General features: G+C 42.5%; 1 protein-coding gene across 29 annotated transcripts in view; it reads right to left on the bottom strand.

The window, feature by feature from the left end:
• The window catches only part of DYSF (dysferlin), a 222,709-nt gene that overhangs the window by 26,104 nt on the left and 177,195 nt on the right, over positions 1 to 19,410 (bottom strand). For all 29 annotated transcript variants that reach the window (XM_060168906.1, XM_060168916.1, XM_060168912.1 and 26 more), the window contains 4 exons: positions 12,281 to 12,379; positions 4,582 to 4,710; positions 4,120 to 4,275; positions 2,517 to 2,608 (listed from right to left, as the gene is read on the bottom strand). In XM_060168906.1, the coding sequence (XP_060024889.1) occupies positions 2,517 to 2,608; positions 4,120 to 4,275; positions 4,582 to 4,710; positions 12,281 to 12,379 (476 nt within the window). The remainder of the gene's footprint in view (positions 1 to 2,516; positions 2,609 to 4,119; positions 4,276 to 4,581; positions 4,711 to 12,280; positions 12,380 to 19,410) is intronic.

Genomic DNA, 19,410 nt, shown 5'->3' on the forward strand with positions numbered 1-19,410 from the left:
CTCCTCTCCCAGAACTGGCCTGCAGTCCACCCTCCTCGAGCCTCCTATAGCTCTTACAGCACACCACCCACAGCGCTCCCAGTGCTGGGCTTGTCTGAGTGTGTGTGTGTGTGTGGTGTGTGGGTGTGTGTGTGTGTGTGTGTGTGTGTGCGTGCGCGTGTGTGTGTATGTGCGCGCGGTATTCCCAAATAATCTGAGCTGGGCATATAGCAGATGCCTGCCTGATGGACCACAGAATGGACGAATGAAATGGAGCACAAGGTTAAAAATGAAGTTTCAACCAGGACACCTGGAGACAAGAGATGTGAAACTCCAGAGCCTGGTGCCAGAGCTCCAGAAATTTACCAAGGGCATGGCCTGGGATCCGCTTTCCGGACTCCTGGGGCCTCACCACTCCTTCTGGAGTGGGATTAAGAGAGGATTTGTGTGGAGGTTTCTTTGAAGAGAGCTCCTGCCGTGCTCTGAGACCCCCCGTCACCTCCCACGGAGGTCAAGTGTAGAAGTGCTGTCCCTTCTCCCCTGAAATGAGTTCCCTGCAGGAGGGACACCAAGCCTGGCACCGGAGCTGTGGTGGAGGAAGCACAAGCAGCTTGTAGCAGAGAGGAGGTGGGGGCACGTTTGGGAGGAGCTGAGCTCCCGTCCTGGCTGGGCGCGGAACTGCGGCGCTGCCTGCGGAGCGGGGGCTGCTGCTCTGAAGCCTGTCCCACGGGATCTGGGGCTCCAACAGCGCGAGACTGTGGGCGGCCCATCTGAGAACGGGTTGGGGGGTATGGGAGGGGGACACCCGCTACAGGGACACAGCACCTGCCACATCCCAGGAGCTATGTTAGGAGGGCTCAGGGGGTGTCTGAAAAGCCCACAGGAAAGCAAACATCTGCCACCCCAAGGGTGCCGGATGCGGCGAAGTCAGCACTTGAGATGGGCCCCTCCTCTCACACAGGCTCCCCAGTCCTAGACCTGCAAGTATGGCGAAGGACGGCAGGAAGGGGCGGGGGGGACACTGGGCAAAGACCCTCCTCCCCTCCGCACACACCCCCAAGGCGCACACGCTGTGCCCAAGGTGGACGCAGCTGCGAGAGGGAGGGACCGCCCTCCAGCCATCCGGCGCGCTCCTGATGACACACGAATGCGCGTTCTGGTTATCAACTTGAGACGGTGGGCTGACGGCAAAGCGGACTGTCTAAACCTGAGCGGAAGGTGGCCTGCCTGCCAGTTTCCACTCAGGGAGTGAGGAAGGTCACCCGCACAGAATAAATGTCTACAGGAAACTGGCAGACAAAATCAAAGTTGTGTCTGATTATGTCCCATGAATTCTGCTGGTCAACACGTGGGTGACAGAAACAAAGAGCTTCTGCTGTGGACTCACAGAGGCTTGATCCCCCAAGCAGAGCAGGCGGCCGTGATCCGAGGGGGATGGTGAAACAGAGAGGGAGAGGCGTGTTTCTACACTAGCTCCCCTCCCCTGCCCTGGGCCCTGCGCGGTCCCGTCAGCATGGGGCCCCATGCTGGCCACTGGGGCTCACCAAACAGGGTTCTTCTCTTCCACCCACCATCCTCCCCGCAGCCCTTCCCTCCAGTTCCAGCCTGGCAGTGGCTCATCATTGGCCAGGACTGTTTCCCCTTCAAAAATGGCATTTCCCCTGGCTGACTGGGTCTCTCTGCAGGGCCAGATGACTACAACTAACTCAAGAGACACCGGTTCATGAATCCAGTGTGTCGCTTGACAATATCGGTACATGCCTTCTCCTACAGGTGCTAGAGAAATAACTGCCAACCTCCCTCAAGATTCTCCTTTCTCTGCCCTAAATACGCTCACATCCAAACAGCAAGCAAGTCAGGAAGCCTGGGAACTACTCCCATGGAATGGGCACTGCTTCCTCCTTCCCTCGTTCTTAGATTTTAGGAAGCATTTTACCCTCTTGAGTCCACATCCTTCCGCTATCTGCCACAGATGAACGTGCAACAGTAAAAGAGAATAACTACTAAATGTAATAGGAATCCTGGATTAGATCCTGAAACAGTAAAGGGGCATTAGTGGAAAAATCGGCAAAATCCTAAAAGACTCTAGAGTTTAGTTAATAGTAATGCGCCAATATCAATTTCTTAATTTTGATACATGTACCATGGATAGGTAGGAATGTTAATGGCGGAGGAAATTGAGTGGTGGGTATACGAAAACTGTAGTATCTTTGTAACTTTTCTGTAAATCTAAAATTATTCCAAAGTAAAAGTTGATCTAAAAAAAAGAAGAATTAGCAAATGCATGCTCTGGGTTTCCATTTAGATTTCTGATCTTCAAGGTAATTGTTTAACTAGGAGCTTCTGCAAGGACTCAAGCCTTTAGCGCTTAAGGAAGCGCTAGCTGAGGTTACACCCTTACAGACATGCAAGATTTAGGGAACACAGCTTTGCTCCAGGAGATGGGGACTTCCCAGTGGCACCCACATCTCTCCCGCTGGGCTGTGGGTGATCCAGACTGGCACCTCCACCCCAAGACCCAAGCCACCCCAACTTACTTTCCAAACACAGGCTCCAGAGTACAGGGGATGTAGCTGTCCTGGTCACTCACCGACTTCTTCCCTATGGAGATCCTGATGTAAGGATCACACTGGAGGAGGAGAAGGAAACACTTCAGCGACATAACCTTCCCAACACGCTTCTGAGGCTCCTTCACTGCTCTGCCCCTCAAAGGGGCAAGGGGGCCTACCATCAAGAAGCTGCCTCCCGCCAGGCCAGCAGCCCCACCCAGCACACCACCCCCGATGTGGGCTTCTAGCCTCGGCTCTGGCAGTGGAAACTGGGCGCCTAAGTCCCCCATACTCCCAATCCACTGCCCCACTGGGAGAGGGCGGGTGGGGGCCAGGCCCATATCCTAAGAAACATGCCAGCTTGTGTGACATATGTGACTGGGCCAAGCTGGGGTCCTGTCTGTGACCTCTGCTTCAGCAGGTGGAGAGGGCCAGACTTTTTCAGCCCAGCGCAGCCTCCCACAAGCAGCAGCATTCCCTCAACTAGCCTCTGGAGCAGCCAGGGTCTCGGCACCAGGAAGGCTTGAAGTATATAAACTTGACCACAGCCACGTCTTGGAGGCCATCGGTGGTGCCTGGGCGGGGACTGTTCCATCTCTCCCTGTGATCTCCCAGCAGGGCATGGGCAGCTTTTCTCACCTTGAAAAGCAGGGCAGCAGGGATTGGACACCAGGCCCCTACCCACAACCTAGGACACAGGCTAGGCCTGCACCTGTCTAAGGAGACAAGAGAAGACCCTAGCCTCGTACCTCTGAACCCCACTGTCCCCCACTCCTGCCTCGCCACTTCCTCTTACTCTCTCTTCCCAACTTTACTCTGTTCCTCCCCCCATCTCCGGGTAGCTCCAGACTCCCGCCCTCCCTCAAGCTCCCCTCCTTCGCTCAGGGTCAGGACTAGAGTAGGTCAGTGAGGTACTCGCCTCAGGCACAAAATTTAAGGGGAAGACAAAAAAGCTTAGTCATCAAAATAAACAACATTTTAATGTGATATTTTAAAAATTAAAACCAGCACCAACAGTCCATGATGAAGAAAATATCAAAGTTTTAAATAAAGACAGGATCAGGACTGCTGATTTTTCCTTTTGCCTCAGGCTCCGCCATGGCCAGGCCAGCACAGTTACCCATCATGCTCTACCCCTCCTTCTTCCCTCCCCACCCCACCCTTGAAAGTCCCACAAAGTCCTGCCCCAGTCTACACCATCAATGTCCCTTGTCCTTATGCCTTATCCTTGTGCTAAACCTACACTGAGTCTGCTCTCAAACCTTTGCCAAGGTTTCTGACTCCTCCTAAAATATGGTTTTCTTCTCCCTCCCAGCCTATCGAAACTCCATCAATGCTTAAGAATCCTATTCCTTCCAGGAAGTCTTCCCCATTATTCCAAAGTCTTGTGTTGACTTTGGCCTTTTCTGACCTGGAACACTTGGCCTTGATAGAACTCCAATGCAGTCCCACCTCAGGTTTGTACATCTTTGTCTGGTGTCCCCACTTACTGTGAACTCCCTGGGGCAAAGAGTGTATCCAAATTCTGCAGCCTCTTTGTACCCCAGCCTACCATTTATTCCAGGGGAGGTGAGAGCTCTAGGAATGTTACCTTCCCATTGGGGTCCTTGGGCTGCAGGCCAAACGCTCGGATAATGTAGATGCGGACCAGGCATTCCTGGGGCCCCTGGGAAGCCAGCTGGTGGAACTGTCTTGGGGGATAGGGGATGGCCGGGTCTTCTGGGAGGGGATAAATTTTGAAGAGGCCCTGAACAGAAGGAGGGGTCAACTTTAATTTTCATCCTCAGTGTCACCAATACAATCACCACTATGTCCCTTACTCTCATCACCACTGCAATCAATAAGCCCAATGCCATCCCATCGCCCCCATCACATTCTGCAACAGCAGCATCACCGTCACCGCCATCATCTCCATCACCCACATGGTCACCAACTGCAGCACTGGGGTCATTACTGATGTTACTACAGTACTTCTGCCCCCACCCCCTTCACTCACTGCTGCCACTCCAGTCTTGGGCCTCCCTGGGTTCGAGATGTGTCCTCAAGGACTTACCTTAAACTCCCCAATGACAGATGGGTCTTCCATCTCCTCCTGAGTCTTTCCCCGGTAGAGCTTGAAGGTGTTACAAAAGTCAGACAGGCCCTCAAAGTCCTTCACATTCTCCAGTGGTGTGTCATAGACCTGCCACATGGGGGGACAAAAGAGGGGGACAAAGGAAAGAGGGAAAGAAGAGGGACAGCAAGGAAAGAGGAAACATGACAGTGTTCAAGTAAAGGAAAGGAGAGAAAGGACAGAGAAGAAAATGAGGGGGGAAAGCCGTAAGCAAATTAGAGAACAAAGGTCAAGAGGAAGGCAGGTGGGAGAGGTGGAGGTAAGAGAGGGGGCCAAGAAGGAAGAGAGGCAGAGAAGAAGAGAACAAAGGCAGAGATAAAAAGGATGCAAATCATGGAGATGAGAGAGAGAAACGGGGTGGAGGGGGAACCAGAGAAGGGAGTAAGAGGGGAAGACATTTGTTCAGCAATGTTGGAAAACAGGGTTTTCTGATTAATCCAATATTCTAGATACCCGAGAGTCATCAGATACATGGGTGGTGCATTTTTTGAGAATAAGATCACAGTCAAACAAATAAATGAAAAGTTAACTGACTTTTTATTTGAAGATCAAGACAGAACTCTAGAAGATTCACAAGTCAGCAAAATCCTTACTGTCCAGGATGTCCAAATGGCAGTGGATCAAATACTGGGCTGAGGATGTATTTTGAGCACCACTTTAAATTTGTCAACTCAATTTATTTGTCTCTCCTCTCAAACAATGACTTTTACTTGTTAGAGCATTGCTTAGACCTAAATGAAGCAGTAGTCTTCTATTATAGATGATTAAATGTACTTAATTAATAGTGATATTAACCCACTTAATATACATGCTAAAATTGGTTATAATCTGAAACTGACTGGCAAGACCGTCGGCCCTCAATATCTGCGGATTCCATGTGTTGAATCTGCAAATATGCAACCCGCGGGCACAGAGGGCCTACTGTACTTCAGGTAAGTCCCTTTCTCATCTCGCTAAACATTTTTTCTCATTAGGCCGAGCTCTAGTTCTATCTCTTCCATGAAGCTCAAGTTCTATCTCTTCTAAGAAATAATTAATTACGTGAGTGATATAGCTTCATTATTAAAAATTAGAAAATGTAAGTAGATATAAAGAAAATATTATTATTGCCTTAAATTCTGATTTCCAAAAATGACAACTAATTATTTGGTTAACATTTGGTATGTATCATTTTGAATATTTTCTTGCCATATTTATATAGTTGCATCATTTCAGTCAAAAGACCAATTCTTCGAGGTGTCTATACTACCGTTTTCACTTTCTTATTTCTGCTTCTATTTCTATTATTTTGTTCTACTATTTTAAGGATTTTTTTTCTTCTAATTTCTTCAGTTGAAATTTTAATTACTTTGTTCCCTCTTTTCTGATAAGGAAAACACTTATTGCTATGAAATTGCCTCTGCTTACTACTGCCTTAGTATTGCCCCATTTGTTTTCATGTATAATGTGTTCATTTTTCTTTTCTTGGCATTCCATAATTATAGTTTTATTTTTACTTTTTGATCTAAAATCTATATGTGTAATTAGTTTTCTTTCTTTTGTTTTAACGTAAGTTTTTAAGGCTATAAACTTCCTCTGAATAGTGCTTTAACTGTAACCAGTAAGTTCTAAAAGGTAGGGTTTTATCCTTGCTTCCCAGATATTCTGCAATTTCTCTTATATTTTCTCTTTCACCAAGAATTGTTAAAAGAGAGTTGATTTTTTAAAAATTTTCCAGATAGAAGTTTTCTTGTGCTTTTGAGCTTGTTATTAATTTCTAATTTTATGGCATTATATTCAGAAAACATTGTCAGTGTTTCGTCACTTTTTGAATTTTATTAAGATTTTCTTTATGCTCTATCACATGGTCGATTTTTGTTTTGGAGTTTTTTTAATTAATTTTTATTGGGGTATAGTTGCTTTACAATATTGTGTTAGTTTCTGCTGTGCAGCAAAGTGAATCAGTTATACGTATACATATATCCACTCTTTTTTAGATTTCCTTCCCACTTAGGTCATCACAGAGCACTAAGTAGAGTTCCCTGTGCTATACAGTAGGTTCTCATTAGTTATCTATTTTATACATAGTAGTGTATATATGCCAATGTTGTAACTGTGCCATAGGGGTGTCTCTATTTTCAAGCTACCAGGTTCAATCAGGTTAGTAATTACTTTAGTCTTCTATATCCTCTCATGCTTTTGTCCCCTTGATCTGACATGAACTGAGAAAAGTGAATTAAAATCTCCGCCACAAACCAGTATATTTCTATTTCTTCTTCTATCTCTTGTAATTTCTGTTTTGTAAATATTGAGGTATTATTTAGCACATAGATATTCTCATGACCATCATAACTAGGAATTGCAGCATTTAGCATTCTAAAGTGCCATTCTTTGTCTCATCTAATTTGGGGGAACTGTGTATGCTCTCATCTAATATTAAGATTGTGACTTCTGCTTTCTTTTCATCTGCATTTGCCTGGCACACACTTTCCCAATCTTTGATATTCAACTTTTATGAAGTGTTTTATTTTAGAGTTAGATTTTGCTTTGAGATCTGCTTTAAATTTTGTGATTAATAAATGATTGATATGACATGTATTGATATGACAGATATGTTTGGTCTGGTTTTACATTTGTATTATATTTACATAGTCATGTAATATGTTTATATTGTATTTCCTAGTTTCATAGGGTTTTTCTAAAAATCTTTGCATGGTCTGTTTTCTCTGTGTGTGTGTGTGTGTGTGTGTGTGTGTGTGTGTGTGTGTGTGTTTTAGTTTTTCTGAGAGCTAAAATGACCTGAGTTTATGCTCTAATATTATTGTGTCTTTAGGGGCAGTATTCATGGGTTCCCCACTATAGCAATGATAAAATAATCAAATTTCATCTTCCTCCCTCTCCCTCTTTATCACCTAGTTTTAGACAATATTATCTATCTTAATGTTTATGTTCGTGCTGTTTGCTTATAATTTGCTTATATGCCTATTATTTGATTTGCCAATTTTATTATTTATATATTACATATATTAATAGCATAAACATACCTTTTAAACCACTTTAAGTGTACAGTTCAATGACATTAAGTACAGTCACACTTTTATGCTCCCATCACCACCATTTATCTCCAGAATTTTTTTCATCCTCCCCAGTTGAAACCCCAAACTCACTAAACAATAACTCCCTTTCTCCCCCCGCCCCCAGTGCCTGGCAACCATCATTCCACTTTCTGTCTCTATGAATTTATTACTCTAAGTACTGCACATGAGTGGAATCATACAGTATTTGCCCTTTTGCAACTAGCTTATTTCACTTAACATATGTCTTAAAGATTCACCCATGTTGTAGCATGGGTCAGAATTTCCTTCCCTTTTAAGGCTGAATAATATTTCATTGTATGTAATTACCATATTTTGTTTATTCATTCATCAGTCAATGGACATTTAGGTTGTTTCCACATTTCGTGATTTCCAATTTTAAATAATATCTGTCAATTCTATTTATTCTGTAATATGACTATCAGTGCCCTTACTCTGTATTCCATCCTCTTTCCTCTTTACCTAACTTTTGTCAGTTTTATCATTTCTACATTTTCAGTATATAAGGTATTTACATTCTGTCCAGCTACCCTAACCCTCCCATTTGTTTCCATCTTAGGCCTAAGGTAAAATATGCTCACAACCAGTCCTTTTGTTATGGTTTTCCCAGTTACCTCCAAGTTGAGATGGCTCCTAGATGAGCTCCAATTCATCCCATAGGAGTCCCTCAAGACGGGCTCCTGGGAGCCATACTACCTGTCTCCTGAATGTGAATACCTGTGTGTCTGTAGCCTTTATGCTTGAAGGGCAGCTTGGCTGAATGTCAAATCCTTGGGTCACCCTTTCTTTCCCTGATGATCTTACACATGGTGCTCTATCATCTTTGGGCATTAAATGTTGTAGAGAAAGTGAAGTCACTTTGATTTCTTTCCTTTTTTAAATTATTTAAATTTGTGTGGGGGGAGAATGTATGTCTACCCAGAGAATTTTTTCTTTATCTCTAGTGTCCAATAACTACACTAGAGTATGTCCCTGGGTTGACCAATCTGGGTCAATTTTTCCTGACACGCAGCAGACCTTCTAATATGCGTACTCAAGTATTCTTTCATTTCAGTGAAGTTTTATTAAACTATCAGCTGTTTGTTTTAGTTCCTTGTTTTGGTTGTCCTCCTTGCGGACTCCAATTATGCAAATGTTGGATCTCCTTTCCCTGACTACTATGTTTGTCATTTTCTCTTTATTCTTTTATAACTCTTTCTTTATTTCCATTTCATTCTGTCCTCTATGCCCCTTTCTGTGTTTTCCAATGTGGCCATTCTGTCCTGTGCTCCTTCCAATTTCATGTTTTCTTCTCCTTCTTTCCTGAATCTTACTAGCTCATATTTCACATCTTCTCATCTCACCAGCCCTTCGTTCTTTTATTTCTGCTTGCATTCTGACCACCCTATTTCTAAAAAGTTAACAGCAAAATCTTTCATCTCATCTGTTCCTTGGAGAAATTTTTCTGGTGGGTATATATATATCCTCTTCTTTTGGTTAAGTTTTGTTATATATTTTCTCTTCTTTTTTTCATAGTATTTTTAAATTAATACTGTGCTAATTTTTTTTTGTTATTACTTGTCACTAAATGTGTTAGATTTTCCTAGACCAGTTATTTCCTTTGTTCCCATAACAGAGGCAGGCTGTTCCCTACAAATATGGTTCATCTGTGTGATTCTTGTGTAGCTCCACCTTCTCTGTTTTCTCTGAACCAAATCAGGTCTAAGAAGCTTTTATCACCAGCCTGAACCTGTCTCCAAAGTTCCCATGTCCATTGTTGTGAACAAAGGACATATTTTTATATTTTACAGTGAAACTTCAATTTCGGGAATTATATTTTTAACTATCTGTTATGAAAATTTTCAAGCACACACAAAAGTAAAGAGAATAGATAATAACTCCGCATGAATCCATAGCCTGTCTTAAATAATTATCCACATTCTTTTATTAGGAAGTAGGGGGTTTTCTGAGATCAGCTACCACTATGACCTTTCATCATTTTCATGCATCTTCTCTTCATTTACTGCCGAGTGGCTTCTACCCAATCTCAGTTGCCTTTGGACAGCCCTTACATGTATTTTGGAGTCTGCGGGTTTTATTTGTTTCCAACTTTTACTGAAAATGAAGTTTGTGGGTTTGAATGATTTCCAAAGAGAAAAAGTGAAAAATGCTGACTTATGCAGCCATGTTCATACTGGAAGTCCCAATAAAATACTTTTTAAATTTCCAAGTGGTTGGTCTTTTTGTTTAAACTTTTGTTATTAATTTCTCGTTTTATTGCATTTAAATCTGTCTTGTATGATTTCTGCTTTTGGTAGCCTATTACTAACCTAATATGTGATCAAATTTTGTAAGTGTTCTCTGAGCATTAGGAAAAATGCATTTTCCATTTTTAAATTATTTTTATTCTCTATTTTAAAGCTACTCTTGATGTAGCTTAGAAAATATTTACCTTGTTATTCAGATCTTTTATTTCCTTATTTATTGGTTGCCTGTTTCATCTGTCTAGGAAAGAGGTGCATTAAAATCACCACTGCAATTTTAATTTCTGTAATTTCATGCCTTCATTTGTGTGAGGTAGTACTTCATATATTCTTATCCATTTTTGCTTTAAGGATTTCTAAGCTTTATTGTTCCAAACATTAATGTTTGAGAGTTTTTGCACTGAGATGTATATCTTTTATTTATACAAAACACTCCATTTTGTTTCCTTTGCTTTTTACTTTAGTTTCTATCTGTTTCTCTTTTGTTCATACTTACTTTATTTTGTTTGCCAAAATATTTACTACTTTAGCCATTCTAAGTTGTATTGTCTTAGATGTGTCCTTTAAAGACATGATAATGAATTTTGACTTTTGATGAAGTCTGAGTCCTTATCACTTAGTAAAAGACTGTAACCCAGTTTTATTTATTAGGAAAATTAATATTCTTTTTCTATTGTGTTTTTCTATGATTTCTGCTTTTCTATGCTTTCCTGCTGTATCTTTGTTTTCTATCTTTCACTATTGTGACTATGAGTTGTCTTTTTTTCCCTATGATAGCAATTTCCAAAATATGGGTTTTTTCCCCCCACCCATTGTGTACTCCATTCTCTCCATAATACTACAAGCTATTTTTCAAAGACCCATGTTGGTGGTGGTGGTTACTGATCCCTAAAGAACCAGCATTTCTTCCAGATCTGCTTTTCCCCCCAGAAACAGGTTGAATGCATTTTGTTTTTAGACAGCCCATTTTCACTTGGAAACTGTCACAGATCTCAGAGAGGTCAAGCTGGTGGGCTGGGTGCCAGTTCAGCATCCGGCATCTGAGGGAGTGGCAAGGGTGCCAGGGCCATGGGCCACCCTGGCAGGAGTCCTCATTCTTACTTGGCTTTTCTCATTTTTTGGCAAGGCCACAGTACCACATGCCAGACTTAATGTGTCGGACCTTCTTCCTGGTACACAAATAGTTCTGTCTCTTTGCCCAGCCTCATACACCCACCTACCAAGTCAACAAAGAACTTGCTGCCTGGGGAGGCCTGAGCCTTCTGACTGCTGCTGCCTGAGGCCTCATCTCTGCCCCTCCAGGTCTCCAGGTACAATGACATGGGGGCGTCCAACGTACCATACCGAGGCAGCTGTGGCCGCCTTGTGAGATCACCTTCCATACTGGTCACCCACCACTACAATAAGCCTCAAGCCTCCTTCACCTAGTCCCTGTTAGGGAGCTCCTTGGGCTTTTCTTGCATGTCTGACAGCCTTGGCCCCCTCTTGCTCTCTAGGTAGGGTTGCCAGGTTTAGCAAGTGAAAATACAGGCCACCCAGTTAAATTTGAATTTCGGATAAACAACAAATAGTTGTTATATAAGTACGTTCTGTGCAATATTTAAAGCAAATTTATACTCAAATATTATTCATTATATATCTGAAGTCCAGTGTAACTGAGCATCCTGAATTTTACCTGGTAACCCTCTCCATGACACTATGTAACTCCTTCAGGGAGTAATTTTGAGTCACCTCTGGTTATCTTTTTTAAAAGTAGTCTGCTTTTAAAAAGTATAACTGTATTTGTGGAATTTCCTCAAAATACCAGAATTTGGCTGACTCATCCCTGGTTTTGTGTTGTTTTTCGGGCTCTGGGGTTTTTTTCCACAGAAACAGAGTTTACCATATTTTTATATGTGCTAGGTAATTTCTATCCCAGTTGCAGAGGTGGGGGAATCAGAGGTACATTCTCACATTGACTTTCCTTTTTATTTTAATGGAAAATTTTTATAATAGAAAAGTTCAAATAACTTTAAGAGAGACAGAATAGTATAACAAATCCCTAAGTACCCATCTCCAAGCTTTAACAATTTTCAATATTTTGCAATTTCAATCAACTTTAATATTATGAACATCTATCACAGGGTGACCCACATCATCTAAATAATTCATCCTTACTTTTCTTGAGCATTTTAAAACAGATCCCAGGTATCATTTCACCCATAAATATATATGCATATACATATAGGTATACATATATTCTCTTTCAGTTGCATCTCCCGCTGCCCAGTGCACATGCCCAGGGACTGCTAGACTGAAGAGGACATTGTGAGGAGGGCTCACCTTTAGAGTGTCGAAGTCCTTCTCCAGGTAGGACCCGCACTTTTCCCTCTCCCCTATCGAGGCAAAGAATTTGCTCCACCAATCAATGAACTCCTCCTCCTGAGTGGGTAGAAAAAAAGAGACTGTTTCAGAAACAGAATTTGCCAAGCAAGTTTCTTCTGGACCAACACCAAGCAAGGCTGATGGGCTGGCCTGGACTGCAAATCTCTCCTGCTGGTGTGAGTTCGGGGGAGCAGAGAGCTGGAACTCTCTGTCTCTCCAGGGGCCAACTGTGCAGTCAGGAGAAAGGTCTTCACACCTGCTTGGTGTTGAGAGGCAGAGGCTCTCGCCCTGGCCCTGCCTACCTGCACCGTGTGATTCTGTTAAGCTCTTGGGGCCTCCCTTTTCCTTTCTGTGAAATGGGCATAATCATCACAGTCCCCCTGCATTCCAGGGGCATACTGAAGCTAAAATCAGAGGATACATAGGATAACTCTTTGGGGGGAAATGTCAATAAAGTGTTATTTATTAATAAAATACAGTACACCCAGGAAAACTCAGACCCCAAAGGGCTATCCTGATCCCCGCCAGACCACAGCCAAAAAAAAGCTTCCAAAATCAGAACTTAGTCTCCTGCAAGGTCAAATCAAGGCAGAGTCCCTGAAATTCAACGAATACTAAGTGCCCATTATTCAAAAGACACTATGCTCAATGGGGGAAATTAGGTGAGGAGAAAGGAAGTTAGTGACAACACACTCTCTGCCCCTTCCTTCCTTCGCTTATTCATATCTGTGGGCAAAGGTGGATGAGCCTGTTGGGGTACACACTGGTCTCCCCGCCGTTTATTCCTGGACAAGGCCCTCTTGGCTCTTGTGTCTAGAATGCTCCTTCAGCTGTGTCCTGTGCAGGTGTCTGGTCACTCAGGGAGTCAGCAAGCTCTCTGAAGGTGGGATTATCACTCTGCCTGGTCTCCCCCAAAACCCACGCAGGCCCAGGCACTGGGTCTGTGCTGCCGGTAAAGCTCTCCCAGTTCCATGGGAAGGGCCCAGGACAAGGTGTCAGGAGAGCCCATTCTGGGGCCCGCTTTCCTCCTCTGTATGAGGCGGTCAACTAGGGGATCTCTCAGGAGCTTGCTCTGATTCCATAAAATGAACTGAACCCCATCATGAGTTTCTGGGAATGCTGGTGCTCCCTTTAGACCAATGCCCAGTCCATCAAGCTCCACCTTATTAAGGGTTAGGACATGCTGTTCTACCTTATTAAGGGTTAGCACATGCTGCAGGCAGACAAAGGGAACTTGAACAGGTACAATGGGGACAGCGTGGACTGAGGTTCTCAGAGTCTCCACCCATCCTGGAAGTACGGCCCTAACACCATGTGTGTGGCCAGAATATGCTGCCTAGACAGAGCACCAAGTGGGTGTCAGAGTAAGGCTGAGTCTACAGAGAGTCTCTGTCTGACCAACTTACCAGGAGGATCTTCTGCAGCCAAAAAGGGGAAAAGAGGTTCAGATGGGTTAAGATACAGGGTAGCAGAGCTTTCTGAGTTGTAATGACTCTCAAAACAGCCAGCAAGGCAGACACCGCCCCTGATGTTTTAAGTTCAGTTTGAAGAAAAAGATGTCACGGATGAATAAACATACACAGACACACATATCAAACTCGCCCAATCACGGACACACAAAAGAACATATTTACACAATCATGCCCAAGGAGATGTGTATGCTGAAACACACATATATCCCCCCAAAGTACACACGCTAACACACAGGCAAATATGTACACAGAAGTAGGAATGGTTAGAATGGAATTCAAGTTAGCTGTTTGATTCCTCTTAAGTCTTTCTTTTCTTCCCCAGCTCAGATACTTAAAGATCTGAGTTTATGACTCAGGCTCAGAGTCAGGCATAAAAAGGCAACAATCAGTGTATTTTGTACAAGGAAATGACAGGAACACGATAGCTGTGGGAAAGTCATTACATTTCCCTCAGTCTTGAAAAACCAAGTAAATTTTTTTAAAAAAAGAATATGGAGACAGAGATTCTGAGTAATATGATTAACAGAGCCATTTAAATACACAAACATCATGTAATCTAAAAACAGAACTTACACCTTCTTTTCCAGCACCATTGGAGCACTTAGAAAAAATTAAAAGCCACGTAGCCAATGTCAATAAAGTCCAAGGAATAAACCCATTACCAGTCACACTCTCTGACCTCAATAATAAAACTAGAAACTAATGAGAAACTCAAAAATTCCAACCTTTTAGAAATTTAAAGATGTACTCTTAAAACCCTTCTGAGTCAAAGGAAAAACCAAAACTAAAATCATAGATCCTTAGAAAATACCAAGAGTAAGAGGGCTATGCCTTAAAACTTGGTAGCCAAGTCTGTACTCAAAAGAAAATTTAGTCTTAAATATTCTTGCTTTTATACAAAAAGAATGAAAATAAATAACCTGATAACTCAAGAAGTTAGAGAAAAGTAGGAAGATAATTTGAAAATGATGAGTAGAATTATGGAGAATATTACAACTGATAATTCAATTCCAGAGAAAACTTTCAAAAGACCAAAAAAATAAACATTAGATTATTTACCAAATCTAATGTTAAAAAGTAGGTACACCATTAGGAATAAGAAAGATCAAATAAAAAGATATTATGGGGCTTCCCTGGTGGCTCAGTGGTTGAGAGTCCTCCTGCCGATGCAGGGGACACGGGTTCGTGCCCCAGTCTGGGAAGATCCCACATGCCGCGGAGCGGCTGGGCCCGTGAGCCATGGCCGCTGAGCCTGCGTGTCCGGAGCCTGTGCTCCGCAACGGGAGAGGCCACAACAGTGAGAGGCCCGTGTACCGCAGGAAAAAAAAAAAAAAACGATATCATGGAGAGAATAAAAATATTAAGAGATTTGCTACACCCAAATCAATGGAAAAACCCTGGAAAATCTAGATGAAGTATGTAACTTTCTAAAAATATATATAAATTGCCAAAATTAATTCAAAAGTAATAGAAAACATGAAGAGATCACTTCCTGAAAGTGGAAGAGATCTCAAAGAACTACCTCCAAAAAAGACATCAGGCCAAGATGGTTTCTTTGGAGGCAGGTTCTATCAGTCTCTCAAAGAACAGATCATTCTTTGTTCCACAGTATAGAAAAAAAATGAAGTTTCTCCCTTTCATTTTGTGAAGCCTGACCAGGGGACACACACACACACACACACACACACACACACACACACACACACACACATCAATCCTATTCCTGAACAGAGATATAAAGGTCCTAAATAAAATACTAACAAATAGATTGCAGCAGTAGATTTTGCATGGTCAGACTGGATTATTCCAGAATGCAGGAGTGGCTCAGTATCAATAAGCAAGGAGAGAAAACCCAAATAATCATCTATAACAGAAATTTGCAAACTATGGCCTGGTAGCCAGCCACCTGGTTTTGTAATTTACATATTGTCTGTGGCTGCCTCTTAACTACAACAGCAGAGCTGAGTAGTTGTGACAGAGACCTTATGTCCCCCAAACCTAAAGTATTTACTATCTGGCCATTTAAGAAGCTTATCAACCCCTGATCTATATAGGCAAAAAAGAAGGGAGTGTGAGGGGTTATAAAATTGTTATAAAATTTTTAGTTATTTCTAAATGAAGCTCTCATGAGTTAAGAGTAAAAGGAAACTTTCTTAGCATTGTAAAGACTATCTTCAAGCAATAGCCAGCATTGTACTTAACAGTACCAGGCTTTCTCCCAGAAGGGAGTCTGCCTCAGGGTTCAAATCCTGCCACTCCTAGCTGTGTGACCTTGGGCAAAACTTAACTTCTCTATGCCTCAATTATCTTGTCTGTAAAATGGAAAAACACTAATACCAATTTGACAGAGTTATCGTGAGGAATAAATGAGTCGTATGTATAAAGTGCACAGAACAGTGCCTAGCACGGTGCTACTGACAATAGTATTGCTTTTTTGTGTGGACCAGGTTAGCTTCTGGCCAAGGGCTGGCTCTCTCACAGACTGTCAGCAGGAGCGTAGCTGGCCACAATCTTTCCAGAAGGAAATCTGGCTGCATGTTTCTACAGCCCCAAAAATGTGCCTACATTTTGACCCATCACTCCCATTCTAGAAATCTATTCAAAGAAAGTATTTATAGATATGCATAGAGATTTAACTACATTTATAACACGGAAAAACAACTTAAGCATCTGACAATAAGGAACTTTTGGGGTAAACTGTACATTCATGTGATTAAATGTTGTACAACATTAAAAAAATGATGTTGTAGAAATGTTTATTGACATGGAAAGTTATTCACAATGGATGAGATTTACAACAGGTTAAAAACTGAATAATGAGAATTCTTTTTAATTAAAGGATCAAACCCCAAATGTTCACAGCAATTATCTGTGAATGATAAGATTACAGATGTTTTGTTTATTCCTTTTATTCTTGTGTATCACTCAAAGTTTTCTAATTTTTCATTGTATGCATGTATTCCTTACATAATTTTAAAAATGAAAGATTTTAAAAATAAAGAACAATACAAGGATACTTCAAAACACACCACCAAGAAAATGAAAAGGTAATTCACTGAACAGGAGAAAATATTTTCCCATGTGTATCTGATAAGGGATTTGTAACCAGAATATATAGAGAACTCACACAATTCAATAATAAAAAGATGAATAACGCAATAAAAATGAGCCATGGATTAAAACAGACATTCCTTGAAAGAAGATACACAAATGGCCAATAAGCACATGAAAAGATGCTTAACATCGTTAGCCATCAAGGAAATGCAAATCAAAACCACAATGAGAGAACATCTCACACCACTAGGATGGCTATAACCAAAAAGTCAGATAATAACAAATGTTGGTAAAGATGTGGAGAAACTGAGACCCTCATCTACTTCTGGTGGAAATGTAACATGTTGCGGTCACTTTGGAGAATAGCCTGGCAGTTCCTCAAAAGATTAAACAGAGAGTAACCATATGACCCAGGAATTCTACACCTCATTATATATCCAAGAGAAATGAAAACTTAGGTCCTCACAAAAACTTGTACATGAATGTTCATAGCAGCATTATTCATAATAGCCCCAAAGTAGAAACAATCCAAATGTCCATCAATGGATAAAGAAAATGTGACGTACCCATACAATGGCACACTATTTGATAATAAAAAGCAGTGAAGAACTGATACATGTTACAACTTGGATGAACCTTGGAAACATTATGCTAAATGAAAGAAGTTCTTATGTGGTCACAAAAGATCACATGGCATGATTTCATTTATATGAAATGTCCAGAATAAGCAAACCAATAGAGACAAAAAATAGATTAGTGGTTGGGAGGAAATGGGGGACAACTGCTCTTGGGGTACAGGATTTCTTTTTGGAATGATGAATATATTCTAAAGTTGATGATGGATGATGGTTGCACAACTCTGTTGATAAACTAAATGCCACTGAATTGTATGCTTTAAATAGGGGCTTGTATTTTTGTGGATTATCGCAAAAAAAAGGTGTTAAAATAAAAAAGAACAGACGATAAAATACAAGCATATAACCTCTAACAGAAGAACAAAAGCAGAAATCTCAAGTATTTATTTTAAGGAAATTAGAGTTAAGATTTTTGGGGTTTTTTTTTTAAAAGAACTAGCAATTGACCACCAAACAGGACTTAAGTCTTACCACACTCAACTCTGCCCGAGAACTCTCAGCTGTAATTTCCTCATCCCTCCAAGTTCCAGGTGATTTCTATGGCTGGTTCTCCTTAAGCAGACACACTGGTGAGGAGCAGGGCTGGTGACTTTCCTAACCCCTGGTAACCCCAGCTAGCCAGCTGCTCAGTGATTTCAGTCCCCCTTTTCTCCCTGCATCCCGTAAGTAAGTCCTCTTCTAATCGTCCTCATTCTTGACAGAAATGACACATGCAGCAGAATCATAATTTACATCCTAGTTAGTTTATATTTGGCCTCTTTGCCCTTCCCCACTTCTAAATTTCCTTGGCCCTCTCTTGCTCCATTGTGTTTCTGGCCAATCAAACCTAGGTTTAAACCCAGCTCTTCCACATCACATCCAATGTGGCTGAACAATAGCAAACCAGAGGCTGGTCTCACTCCAAGTTCATGTCACAGCCTCAAGTGGGTCCATTGCTGTCATCCACTCCATCTCAACTCCCTGGTCCTCTGCTCTCCCCCCGCCGGACACGAGCATTCCACACCTTCTCCTTTCCTCTCAGCCCTCTAACACCTCCTCCCTGTCGTCACTCTGGGCCAGTGACCCTGCTTCCTCTTTCTCTTAGAACAGAAGCAATCAGAAGAGACCTCACCCCCTGCAAGCCCACCAGCACCGGCACCATACCCACCCTCCCTCCTGTTAAAAAGGTGCTCTGCTTGCACCCCGACCCAAGGCCACCCCTGCACTGGGTCATGCCCTCTGACCCATTCAAGGATGTGATCCTCTTCCCCCTCTCCTGTGTCATCACGCTTCCCTCTCTACTGGATCATTCCCATCGGCGTTCAAACATGTGACACTAGTCCCCCATCATTTAAAAAGAAAACCCTCAAACCGCACTTTTGGCTCCCACCTACTTTCTTTCTTCCTTTTGCAGAAAAACGTCTAGAGTTGTCTACACTTGTCTCTAATTCTTGTCTTTCCATTCGCTCTGCTCCACCGAAACTTGCCTGTCAAGGTCACCGAGGACTCAGGCCTCAAAAATCAACCAAGAGCAGTATTTGATAGAGGCAGTCACTTCCTGTCTTTGAAACATCCCCCTTGCTTTACAGAGCATCACGGTTGTGGTCCTCCCACCCTACTGGTCACGCCTTCCCAGTCTCTGCTGATTCCTCCTTGTCACCTGTGCTTTGATCATCTGAGTGGCCTGGGGCTCCAGGCTCAGACCCCTTCTCCTCCCCACCACTCTTACTCCCTTGGGGTTCCCCTCGAGTCTGATGTCTTTAAATAACATATACACTGAGGAACCCCACGTGGAGCTCTCTCCAACCTGCATGACTCCTCTGAACTCCAGCTGCCTGTTTAACATCTCCGACTGGACATCTAATAAGCTTCTCGAATGTGCCATCTCCAGAATCCAATTCCTAATCACACCTCCCACCCGCCCACCTGCTCCTTCCACAGTCTTCCT

This window comes from Lagenorhynchus albirostris, chromosome 13 (genome assembly GCF_949774975.1).
Source record: "Lagenorhynchus albirostris chromosome 13, mLagAlb1.1, whole genome shotgun sequence".
Lineage (NCBI taxonomy): Eukaryota > Metazoa > Chordata > Mammalia > Artiodactyla > Delphinidae > Lagenorhynchus > Lagenorhynchus albirostris.